This window comes from Alternaria atra (assembly GCF_907166805.1).
Source record: "Alternaria atra isolate CS162 genome assembly, contig: 25, whole genome shotgun sequence".
NCBI classification, from domain to species: Eukaryota; Fungi; Ascomycota; class Dothideomycetes; order Pleosporales; family Pleosporaceae; genus Alternaria; species Alternaria atra.
In genome coordinates, this window is record NW_025091323.1 from 3,500,767 (window position 1) to 3,513,557 (window position 12,791).

The following is a 12,791-nucleotide window of genomic DNA, read 5'->3' on the forward strand; positions in this document are numbered from 1 at the left end:
ACGCATGTTTAGGGTAGGCAGGATACGCAGGGCGTGTGTACAAACGCACATCAGATCCCGGCAGTCTGCATATTGCGATGGATATACCCTCATAGTTCCAATATCTTGTACCGTTGGCCTTAGCCATGCACCAGAATTTGTCCCCGTTCGATTTCCATCCAGTCCTTGAGCTCTGTTATTGCCTTGGTGAGGGAAGTCCGCTCCTGCCTCACACGTTTTCCTCTTCTCTCACCTCCCTTGGGCGCTCTTGCCAGTCACATGTCACAAGCCACCTTCGCGAAGTATGAGCTACTCTTTGATCTTCTCTCACCTCACCGATGCGCTTTCCGAACTCTGTTTAGGCCCACGGTGACAAACATTACGTTCTTATCCGCTTTTACTCCAGTGTTCCCCAAAGCATCAACACCAGCTTTCTCAGATCTAGAGTTGCACCTTGACCACGTAAGTACTAACCAGAAAGTATACGCTCTGCAAGTCGCTGACATTATTCAGGTCTGTCTAACATGTGTCTTTACTGGAAGAAGCTGCACACATGCAGCCACCTCTCCGACCGTCCCTACATCGAAATGTGCCGGCCGGGCTTTCTCTCCAACACGGTATGCCCCGACATTAGCGAAGACAACAAGCCTCGTCTGTCGCACTTCCCGTGCTACCCTTGCATCAAGCTCGAGGCTCGCGCTGAGACAGAAGCCCAAGTCCGGTTCGAGCAACACGAATTTGCCAAAGCCTACGAAGCTCGTGAACGTGCAGTGAGAGAGAAGCAGGCGGCAGAGCTAAGGGCCAAGGAGGAGCGTGTCCGACGCGAGGCTCGCGACAAGGCGGCAAGGGAGCGAGAGGCAGAACGACGTGTGAAGCGCGAAAAAGAAGAGGCCGAGCGCAGGGCAACGAAGGAGGGAGGTACATGGATCGAGACTTCAGGTGGAAAGAAGCCAAAGGGCAAGAGGAGTGGCGGTGGCAGTGGCCCTGCGAGCACTCCTGTGACACCATTGAACCCTCTGTCCACCTTCAAGATGGCTGCCGTACCCAAGAACATCAAAGATATCGGTGGAGGTACTGGCGGTGGTGAGAGGATGAGTCCCAAGAAGGGCCGTGCTGATTCTGGTGGTAGAGCCGGTACTTGGGGCCCTAAGAAGGTCTTGAGCAGGCAGGAGAACATCGCCGATGTCAACACTTCTGCAAAGAAGTGAGGCATCTGGTATAGAAGACAAAAGGCACATGATATTTACAGCACATTAAAGGGCCGTCACGATCGTCTGTCATCTGTTGCACCGAGTAAACAGGTAGATCTTGAAAGTTATCATTCTGTTTACGATTCTGCTTTTGGACTAAGGCTACTTCACCACCCTGCTTGCCAGAGGGTAGCATTTTTACAGCATCCTGTGGTACTATAAGACAAGGATGCCACGCATGGTTAGGCGTCTTAGCAGGTGTGGCGTGCTCGTGTGCAACATTGCCTTATTGGTGCTGAGTCCCAAATGGCAGTCACGGTGACGGTGACTGAGGAAGGCACAGTCTGCAAAACCTCGTTTGGCGACCTACGTTCATCTTCACATCAGTCAGAGCTTTCGTTGTTCCTGGTTTGCTTCGCACACTTCAGCAATTTTAACTTCCCAGTATATATTGCAGACCTCATCGATGCCCACCTTCCTCAGCCTGGCCACCATGACTTCAACCTCAGATGTCAGCCACGCGGCAGCAACCGACGTCGCTGACCTTGCATCTTCTATGTCCGCAGCAGCTTTTCTAGGAATTGCATGGTTCATCTGCATCGACCTCAACATCCGCCTACTCGTTAAGGCCGCACGTCGCAGCCTGTACTTCTGGAGCTGTTTGCTGTGCAGCTGGGGTATCATCGTGCATAGCATTGCCATCCTCCTAGCCAACTTCAACAAATGGACAGCATACTCGTCCATCGTCATTATTGAACTGGCATGGTTCGCATACGTGGTCGCTCAGTCACTTGTCCTCTACTCACGCCTCAACCTCGTACTGAAGAACGTGCAAATCGGACGCTACATCCTTTACATGATCATCATTGACTCGGTCATCTTTGGCCTCACTACAGTTTTGCTCGGAATGATTGCTGCACGTCGTTCGTCGCAAGCAACTGTACCATACTAATTAATCATAGCGCCACCCACACTTCAACGCACAACTTCACAACACCAATCTGATTTGGGACAAAGTGCAAATCACCGCCTTCTTTGTCCAAGAAACCCTCATTGGCATTCTCTACATCTACGAAACCGCCAAATATCTCAAGAATATGGAACTTCTCGGCAACTGTCGTCATACCACGCGTACCAATCTTCGAAATCTTATCGCTGTCAATGTCCTCATCATCGTCCTCGATTGTAGCGTCATGGGTTTGTGCTTTAGAGGGTACTTCTTCCTACAAGGCTTCTACAAGGTCGCTGTGTACGCTGTCAAGCTTCGAACCGAGTTTACGATTCTGAATCAGTTGCGGAAGGCGTTGACAGGCGCGTCCACGGGTGGATCTGGACTTGCTGCGCAGAGGGATATTGCAATGTCTTTGCCTAAGAGGAACAACATCGTCGAAATAGTCGAGTGATGGGACTGCGAAGGTAGACGGGCACATGTATGAAGGATGACATGTGAGTAGATAGCATGAGAAATGAGGTCCTCAATGAGACTATTCTATCATTGTTCGCCTTGCCTTATTCATAGCCTGCGCCAACACACCGGCATGTAAGCAGGTGTACATCACTACCTTGAGGTAGCTGGGAGGCCCTCAGTTTGTCGGAAGCTTATGCGAGATGAGCCAAAGCATGTTGAAGACACTTAAGCTTACTCAACATATCACAGTCGGATATCTCATATGCCACTCGTATACGGCAACAAGTATACGATTGGGTTACCGCACGTATATCATTCCTGCCGTTCTGTGCCAATAGTGTTGTCAAGGTTCGAAAGTATCAGGTGCCACTCCACTTTGCCATTCATGAGACGTCCTTTTGACAGCATGATTACATTGTCTTTGAGCTTCCAACATATATATCATTGCATCCCTATCCATCTATAACAGACAAACCTCTAATTTTCTTCGACGTTCGAATTGGCCCAGGCTAACTGATCTCCATTTACTCCTCAAACTCCGCCTCCTCCTTTCTACCACCAGCTACCTTGCACAAGCAGTGACTTGGCAAGCAGCGGCTCGTGGAAAATTTCATCAGAACTATCTCAATAGCACGGATAGAAGTATTCTAGAAAGTACTCGCATATGCCGGCCGCTACACAAGCCTCCGAAGCCTTTTGGTAAATTTTGCAGCACCGACCTGCAGTTTGATGGATGAGTCTCTGAAGTGCCGTCGCATTTTTTTTGCCGAGGACAAGGAATGCAAGATTCAATGACCACAGCACAAACATGGATGATCTGCCATTTCTTGGAGAATTGGTCACGGCGCGACGTGACCTGTATCCGAACCGTACGCGATTGGACCATCGTACCGGCTACACATAACGACAACATTGCCGCCAACGCTTAATGGAGAGCAGCAAGGACACTTCCAGCTTTGCATGACCAATGTAGTCGGCAGCGTGCCAGCATCAGCTTTACCAGAGAACGACCCTTGAGATAGCTTTTATCTTTCTCGACATCACCTTTGATGCAGTGTAGACATGTCCAGTTTCCCCAGATCTATCTTTGAAGCGTACAGGAAAAGTGAGATGCAATAATACAGATTCCGCACTGTACCGCTTGCGGAGCTCTGTAAACTCAAAACAGGCTTCCCGGATGATGTTGAGCTTGCCAAGATCAGCTCTCCGTACATCCGCATGGCTCGGGAGAAATATTGACGGAGCTGTCGAATGAAGTCTAACATTGAAAAGCTAGCCTGTAGGCTCGGTGCTGCACAATCTACCTACGCCCCACCTCTGGATTTTGGTAGGATAACAATCCATTCGGAAGAATAGGCGATGATATGTCAGTCGTGCGATAGTTTGGTTGCCAGCAATCGAACTTCGCTTTGTGTTATACCTTCGCCCGTACTTAGAAGAACAACATCACGTCAAACAAAGGTATGTCCGATAGTAGAATTTTGCTGAGATGAGTTGTCCCTGTGGGAGCGATTGTAGAGGCCGTTCGTGTTGACAACGGGCGTGCAAGCAGCAGCAATAGCCATGTCGAAAGCCGATGCACTTTATGGAATCGAAGGAAGTGCGCTCTAAAGATTGACGGGAGGTTGATGATGAGCTTCTGACGAGTATAAAATTTGTTTTTTTGTGTCAGTTGCACTTGGCTAGGGGTGGGTACAATGAGAAAACTTATCGGTCATGACGTGAGAGATGGCTGCCAGGTAACTGAGGTGGGCCATGCGAGTACTTCAGGGTGGCGTTATCTGACTCGACGCTAGACTACATCTGGTATAGACGATCTCCGAGAGCGAACTCAAGATCTTGGAAAAATGGAGAGGCTGGACCATGGCAAAGAACGAGATTTCGGTATCAGTGCCGGTTTTGTGGATGTCAATGTCAAAACTAGTAGTGGAGCTCCACGGCAATAATTGAGAGTGGAGGGGAGTGGAGCAAAGTTGGCAATAAGCGTGCTAGGAAATGACGCTGCAACTGAGTAGACTGCGTAACCCTCAGCCTTGAGCGGAGGACTTGGTCTGGGCACTGCGTAGTGCATATCGTTTGTTTGCGCCACTTGGGTTCTACCGTCATATTACAACAGGATTGTGAACCTATCAGGTGTTTGATGTACCTAAGCTGTTAGTGCATCCCGTTAGTTGCGCTCAAAACTTATCGTTACACGGCCATGCCGAAGTTACACTCCCATGCAAAGACAAGGCCAGACAAGGTCGCGCGACGAGCCCGCTTGCAATGCCGTCATCAGTTGGTGGCAACCAATAAGATCCAATGAGCTAGACCTCTGCCGTCTTGGAGACAGGGGCCGTTGAGCGGACAAGGCTTCGATCAGCGATTAGATCGTAGCGCCTCTATCGCTTAGATCCGTTTTCGCGAGTAGTCGGTGGTAGCGTGAGAAGGCTAGATGTTCCCCGCGCATACGTATAATACCTGGTCCCACGGTCCCGGCCCTGTAAACTGCCATCACCACGAGGCGACTCATCTTCGCCCACTCTACGCGAAGTCACCTGACGATACCCTGCACTTGACAGCTCGCCCACCTACAGTCGAGATGGATGTCAACCAGTCAGAGCGCAGCAAAGCGCACCTCAGCGATGATGAGAAGATACCAGTACAGATTCCTGAGAATGAGAAGATACCAGTTGAGCACCCGGAGAAAGCGCGCCCTGAGGTTGAGATTCCCATCTACAATGATGTAGAGCGTGTCGATCAAACCGACTTGTCTTTTGCTGCAATTCTAAAAGGCACCGCCGCAAACCCGCTCAACACCTTCGAGAAGAAAGCTGCTCTCATCAACGTCGAACTTGATAAATTCGGAATGGGGAAGTATCAAATCTGCATCTGGTTCCTCTGTGGCTTTGGATACTTTCTTGATCTCGCATGGTCACAAGGTGTCGGTCTGATTGCTTCAGCCATATACCAGGAGGTGAGTTATTCAACATCACGCGCGGGTAACGCGTACTAAAGCATCCACAGATGGGAGTCGCGGACTCACATACTGGAGATATCTTTGCAATCGCTAATGCAGGACTGGCTGTTGGTGCGCTTGGCTTTGGTCTTGCGGTTGACATTATTGGCCGCAAATGGGCTTTCAATCTGACTTGCCTCATCACTTCAGTGTTTGGACTATTGCTGGTACGTTCATGAAACTATATTTCCTACCATCAATGATTGACCGGTGATCAGGCTGCCCCCAAGTACAACTACGCTGCGATATGTGCCATTTACTTCCTCGCGTCGCTCGGTCTTGGAGGTAACATCCCGATTGATGCAACCATTGCGCTTGAGTTTCTGCCCCATAACCGACGATTCCTTGTCGCGCTTCTCTCCATGTGGCAACCCATCGGCGTCGCCATTGCATCTTGCATCGCCTACGGTACCACCGGTCAAGCCAAATGGCGCTGCGATCCCGCACTTCCGGCTTGTCCCCATGTCAATTCTGGAGAAGCTTGCTGTACCGTTGGCAGCAACATGGGATGGCGATACACTGTCATCGTCCTCGGATGCATGACTTTGGCGGTATTTTTCCTCCGTTACTTCATCTTTACTTTCCATGAGTCGCCCAAGTTCCTGCTTGCGAGAGGAAGAGAACAAGAGGCTCTCGACGTTCTGCACAGGATTGCGAAGTTCAACAAGCAACCAGCCCCGACGTTGACCCTTGAGATGTTTGCCGCTATAGATGAGGCATCTTCCAATGCCACATCAAGCGCACAAGTGTCAGACGATGGCCCTCAAGGAACCAAGGCCACTACCAAGAAAGTCGTTAGCGGATTTGGCAAGGAGTTGACCCGCCTCAAGGGTATCTTTACTAACAAACTGTCCGCTTTCATTTTTGTCTTACTTGCTATCACCTACATGGTAAGTATCATATCTCGTAAATAGCCCAGTATTCGCTAACATTGGCCAGGGAGACTACTGGTCCTTCAACCTGGCGGGTAACTTCCTTCCGCTTATCCTGTTACGAAACAACGTTGATGAAGGCCGGGGAACCGTCAGCGACACCTACGAGCAGTACCTAATTATCTATTTTCCGGGCATCATTGGCGCTATCCTTGCTCTTGCTTCGATTCAACTGCCTCTCATAGGCCGAAAATGGTCGCTGGTCTTCTCCGCCATCTGCCAGGGTGTTTCTATGGCTATGTATACTCAGGTGTCTAACACTGCGGCTTACGTGGGTTTGAACGCTTTGGAGTATATTATGCAAACAGTAAGTGCAAAAGCTGAGCATAATGTGTTCAACACTGATAGCATTCCAGTATTTCAACGCCGTCTTATATGCGTCTGCTCCAGAGCTTTTCGACACTGTTTATCGCGGCAGTGTCAGCGGCATGCTTTCGTGTTTGGGTCGTATCGCAGGAATTGTTGCACCCTATGCTGGTGCTCAGCTCCTCGCTGACAACAGTTCCGGTATCCTTTGGCTAGGTGCTGGTGGTATTTGGCTGTCTGCACTGCTGATGTGCTTCTTGCCTGTGGAAATGAAGAACAGGCAGATGTTCTAAGTAAGGGAGCACAAGTATACCCTACAAGTTGGCTTTGATCTATGCCACTAAACAAGATCTATTGATACCCAAGGTTATAGAGCAATGAAATTCATGCACACCGAAGCACACCGATCGCCCGTCTGCTATTCCAACTTCGTACTAGTGTACGGCCACTGACGTATTCTCCGCCCTCAACATATTCTTGCTACCGGTCGGCTTTGTCCACCCGCAACACCATCTCATGTCTTGTGACACTTTGGTCTTGCATTATGCAGTCGATTTCTTCTTCTTTACCTTTGCTACCTTCCGGCGCCTCTCTGATTAGGGATGCTCTTCAGTATCGCCTCTATCGAACGTCTTTCGTGTCTCGTGGAAGGATTGCCATTATTTGAGGAACAAGAGAACTTACTTCTCGCAACGGCCATATTTGCTAAGATGTTACCGCGCACTCGAGATGGTGATTAGTACGCGCTAATTCTAACATGAACACCATCTTGCGCCAGCACGCTCGCCTCAGAACACAGGAGAAGGTCTCAGCACGGATGCAAAGTTGTGGAATGCCAACCAAATGCCAACCATCGACCTTCCCCATAGCTCAGGATCGCCGGGCTATTAGACTTGCAAAGTCATCCGGCACTGCAAAGGCTACTGTAACCATTAGCTTTCATCATCAAAGGGCGCTCAAGCCGACATATGCCATCGCTTCACCCATCGCAGGGGATGTGTGAGGTCGCATAACAGGCATGTCATCACTTTCCGGGAGATGTAGTATTGTTACGAGTCGGAGATCGGCAACTGGTTCTCAAAATTATCAAATGTAGTAATGCGACGCGACGTGGACAATGACAGCGGTCAGGATAAGGCGCGCGCCGTTTCATATACGCCTTATCAAACCTACTGAAATTGATCAGAAACATGGCAGTAAGCATAAGTTTCCTGGTGCCGAACGATGTTGGGCCTAGCATTATGCCATTGGCAATGTACTAGTTGCATCCCAGGGCCTTTGCGCAACAAAGGCCCCCTACTCAGCAACCTCATATTAAAGCAATACGCCACGTTCATCTGGAACAGCCATTGACTTGGAAACGACCCACAAAAATATATTTGTTGCAGGAATAGAGATGCAACGCGCATGGGACGCTCTCAAGGTTGCGCACGATAATGTCTTCGATCTACGGTTACGACTTTCAGCACTTTCGACTGCTGGTAGTTAGAGGTAAAAGAGCGGAGCTCGCGATTCCAACCTGTCCTCAATATTGCTAAGCAAGACAGACGGCTGATATGGGGAGAGATGAACCCACACAAGTACGTATCTACTCGCCTAGTGTCATATGGCAACACGTTCAATATGAAGCACCGCTTCCATGAACTTCAACCTACGAGCGAAAGTATCTGCCCTTCTGGATACAGATTATCGAAGCCATGTATTGTAATATCCCACATATGACCCGGGAACATCAGGGTGCAAGGACGAATTCTCTATCTTAGCATGCCATTTCTCAAGCCCATATTCTGTCCGTATATCATGAAAGCTAAGTTATTCTTTAAGATCTGTCACGTCCCAAATATATGTACGGCGCTAGAATTGCAGTGGTCTTTCCATATTGTCGAATATCCAGTACACACTGCGTAAGCGGGCGCTGTCGATGTACACCAGCTAAATTTTGGATGCCTGCTCTAGACTTTAGCTTGGTGGATCGAAATGATGCAGTATTGTATGAAGAATAATCCGTATACTTTCCATACAACCAGGCCCTGTGGTGGTGCTATCCGAGATGATCTTGATTGATGGAGAGGAGTCGGCGCAAAGTGGTCGAGCTTAACGAGCCTACATCACATATTTTTGGGTCTAGATCATGTCGTAATGTAACCTACAATAGTCCGCAAAAACAACTAACTCTGGCGCAGCTTCTGGAAGCACGTATATACAGAGAGAGGCTCGAGGAAGAGAGACTATTCTTAGAGGCAGTCCATTGAGCATGCAGTGTTATCAGATCTGTCAGACGTGCCTCGTGTTGGTTGTACCGCCCCGATTAACGAGGTGGACCAAGGCAGCAAGATACTGGCTCAGGCCTTACTTCATGAACCTACAATATAGGTAGCCCTATCAGATGCAAGCGATATCGCTTTCACTACGCCGTACAACCGTGCTCATAGGAGACGCTCGATAGAGGAAAGGGTCCAGAGCCAACAATATCTTACCTTCGAAGAGGAGAGAGCTCTCGTTGCTCTGATATTGCTAATGAATGGCTTCAAACAATTGGTCCGCATTAAGTACATACCCATCTCAGCGTTTAGTAGCCGCAAGCGACGTACACATAGGAGCTTTGAAGAACGAAATCCGAATGATAGTCCCGTGTAGTGTACCCCTATAACTTCTTTCTCAAATCGGGGGTTATCTTGTTACTACCAGTTTTATCACTCCGTACCACAATACCTTAGCTGACAGGCACCTATCGTAGGCGAATCACTTCCACCAACCAGTCTCTTCTTCCTGATATATAGGAGAATACAGGAGTGGGACTCAAACTTCCTTTTTCCAGGGCCCTGGACCAGCCGCCATCCTTTTCATCGGGTGTAACTACCCCACCCATCGCCTCTCCATGCATGATATCAGAGATATAGGCCGGGGAGACAACAAGAAAGTGTGAAACAGTACGTCGAAGGACCATGGGTGTTGCACAGCCAAACAGGATCCATACCTCGTCGCCGGATTTTACCGAGGCTTTTCCTTCCGTGATGGCAAGAGCGCTGGTACAAGAGATAGATGACAGACATCCGGAAGATAGAGTTTTGTGTACCAGCTGGACGAAATGTCCGAAGCGTTCAGTTTGATCTTGTATATCCTGAACAGCAGCGAATAATCTTTCAAGGTCGAGCCAGCGAAGATTATGGAATTTCCGTAAAGCTCGAAGCACAACGGTTAGATCCCTCTGAGAATGGTCATAGACGCTCGTTGTGTAAGGAAGCAGATCGATAATGCGAAGTCCGGGAGTGACGAAAGAACAACCAAGCAGGATGCCTGTGTAAAGAACCGCTTCAATCTCGCTGAAATAACTGCAGCCTATGCGGAGCTCAGCAACAGCTGGGCCGGTAAGAGTGAATGCAAGCTTTCTGATATCGGTATAGCAACATCCGGTGGATTCTGTGGCGGAAATGAATAGGTTTGACAAAACCGAGAGCGGAGAGACAGCGTTGTCGGTATTCGAGAGCGTTCGGTCGACTTTAGCATACAGAAATCCTCTAGAGTGTAAAATACCGTCTTCGATATCTTCTTCAAAGGGCGTATTGTACATGGACAAATCGCCTGCCGCATGAAAAGCACCTGAGAAATATTCCGCATTTCCCGGCGAGTTCCAATTTGGAGCCCATGAAGGCAAACCCTGGACGGCAGGATCGGGAATAGTCTGGGTTCTGGCCATGGTCAAAAGTTGGAGACTGTTGCATTTAAATACTAGTAGTCGCGCAACACGTAGGCAGTATTCGGCATGGCTTTGTTCGTAGTCCACTTCCTGACCATCGTCATTATAGTCGATGACTAGATTTAGAGCGGCGATCACCCGATCCTTTGGTTCCGTTGCTTTCAAGGCCTGTGATTGCCGCAACATACCCAATAGATAGATTGGATTTGTGCTCAGCCATGGGCCCCATTTTCGAGGATCAAGTTGCCACTCCGCCTTTGGTTTGAGGAGAGACAAATCTGGTTGGAGTGTGTATGGGTCGACTGGCACCTTGCTTCTCATCATCTCCCGCCAGCAAGCTAAGTTCCGTGAAGGAGCTTTAGTGGTTGATACTAGCGGTCTAAATGGGCGCCAGGCATTATCGGCATCGAAAGGTCTCCCGCCACGAGCCAACTTCCGGAAAATCTGAAGTTGGAGTGCCATTAAGCAGTCCCCGGGGATAGCCATTCCTCTGCAGTGAAATACCAATTTTGGTGCGAAGACAAGTTCCTGTTGTATCCAGAGTCTGTCCCAATACGGATTTTGAAGAAGTGGGAGAAATAGCTTCCAGGCTTCGGGATCATCGCCTAGTTGATCGACAGTTCCTTGTAGTTGAAGAGTGAAGAGTTTTCGAACAATGGGGTCCTCAGCAGGAAGATCCACATCGATCCAGACCCTCACAGTTTTGGACCGAGAGTAAATCTCCTTCATCAAGTGAACTTGATTACCGCGTTCTTTAATATCGCATTGGTTGATGCATACGGCGTCTGCCCAAAGATAGCGTACACTGTCCTGCAGGCGCATATGCCTCAGGGCATTCTCGAGAGATCCAGTAACAGGGAAGGCTTCACCATCGAGAATTATCTCCCCCTTAAGTGATAAATCTCCCCACATGTACGAAAGTGCATCGTACACTGGGTGGCTCTCAATTGCCGCAACACGCAATCGGCATTTCAAAGAATCACCGAAAGACCCGGGGAGGAGTTCAAGGATTCGAAGGTCGCCAGTCGTCTCCATGTGGTAGTTGGTAGTTGAAGCGGTGAGGCATAGAGCATCAACAGGAACATCTCGCGGAGGGAACGTTCCGTCCTTCTTGTACAAGGCTCGCCTACCTTTTCTCAAGGGTAGATAGTTGTAATTCCCATTGTAATGCTCCATCTCGAACCACTTCTGGTAAGGCTGTATTTGATGTGTTTTGTGACTGCAACGTTGAACGATAGAAGAAATACTGTCGCATGGAAATGGGCATCATTATCCAGTGGGGAAGCGATGCACTACCTATGTACTCAACCGGCCAGCGCAGCGACTCCAGCGGCACAGCTGAGGCACAGCAGCTGCGGCGCTAAAACTGCGCTAGATCCCTTGACCGGATTTTTAAGTCGTTCAAACAGACATTTGTCGCTGACGGATGCGATTGCGGTGAAGCAGAATTTCTAGTACATGTTGTATCCCAAGCATTGCATGATTTATACCGGAGAGTTGCCTAATGATATCTAGAGAGATCACTATACAGTCAACGAGCGTGTGTGACACGGAAAGTCCTAGTGCCTTAGCGGTTAACAAAAAGGGGTTTGCTTTGGTGAATGTGCGGAGCAATAGACTTCCAGGCACACAAACAGGTCTAGCCTTGTAGCTCTACCATCTACCAATTATCTTCCACTCATTGCTCAATATACACAGTCCAGGCACAACATCTCTTCCCTACCGGTATTCAACCCTTTGACCACAGCTTGACCTTCAAAAGACATGCCATCACACCAAAGCACCTGAACTCTCACCAAGAGCTCTTGAAACAGAAATCTGGGAAAAGATCGACAGCAATGCCGGATCTGGAAGCTCCCACCGCACCTTCATAACCGGCTACTCGACCAGTGCAGCTTGACAACCCCTCAGATCCGACGACTCGCCCACCACCAGCCGTCCCTAAGAAGACTGTACGCGCCGATCAGTTCAAATGTGGCGTCTGCTATTTATGGGTAGAACCCAAAAATGATGCCAAAGCCGTCGTGCACTTCAACCAATACTGGAACGTGTTGAGAGACAAAGCAAGAGCTGCGGAGAAGAAGGAAGCAAGAAGAGTATCGGGAAGCCATGACATGAAAAGAGCGATGAAGCCATGACTGAGGTTCCGCCAGATATCAACAGCGCACTAGCCGAACTGGAAGAATCGTCAACTCCAGAACTGTCGTGCTCGACAGATCTTCCAACGACTTCCTGCCTGCTGTGTCACAAAGGCTTGTTGAACATGAAACCCCCTGACGCC

The 12,791-nt window shown here is 49.2% G+C and overlaps 4 protein-coding genes across 4 annotated transcripts; 3 read left to right on the forward strand and 1 right to left on the reverse strand.

The window, feature by feature from the left end:
- Positions 1 to 258: 258 nt before the first annotated feature.
- Positions 259 to 1,187, forward strand: ALTATR162_LOCUS6234 (uncharacterized protein; the record flags this gene model as incomplete). Its single annotated transcript, XM_043313855.1, has 3 exons — positions 259 to 441; positions 493 to 507; positions 666 to 1,187. 3 exons carry the CDS (start codon positions 259 to 261, stop codon positions 1,185 to 1,187), a joined length of 720 nt encoding a protein of 239 aa, XP_043169790.1.
- A 475-nt stretch (positions 1,188 to 1,662) lies between these two features.
- Positions 1,663 to 2,572, forward strand: ALTATR162_LOCUS6235 (uncharacterized protein; the record flags this gene model as incomplete). The annotated part of the gene is made up of 2 exons (XM_043313856.1): positions 1,663 to 2,064; positions 2,132 to 2,572. The coding sequence occupies 2 exons, from the start codon at positions 1,663 to 1,665 to the stop codon at positions 2,570 to 2,572; spliced, it is 843 nt and encodes a 280-aa protein (XP_043169791.1).
- A 2,586-nt stretch (positions 2,573 to 5,158) lies between these two features.
- ALTATR162_LOCUS6236 (uncharacterized protein) lies at positions 5,159 to 7,106 on the forward strand (the record flags this gene model as incomplete). Its single annotated transcript, XM_043313857.1, has 5 exons — positions 5,159 to 5,533; positions 5,584 to 5,742; positions 5,794 to 6,465; positions 6,515 to 6,814; positions 6,864 to 7,106. The coding sequence occupies 5 exons, from the start codon at positions 5,159 to 5,161 to the stop codon at positions 7,104 to 7,106; spliced, it is 1,749 nt and encodes a 582-aa protein (XP_043169792.1).
- Positions 7,107 to 9,541: 2,435 nt separating this feature from the next.
- On the reverse strand, positions 9,542 to 11,686 carry ALTATR162_LOCUS6237 (uncharacterized protein; the record flags this gene model as incomplete). Its single annotated transcript, XM_043313858.1, has 1 exon — positions 9,542 to 11,686. One exon carries the CDS (start codon positions 11,684 to 11,686, stop codon positions 9,542 to 9,544), a length of 2,145 nt encoding a protein of 714 aa, XP_043169793.1.
- Positions 11,687 to 12,791: the final 1,105 nt, after the last annotated feature.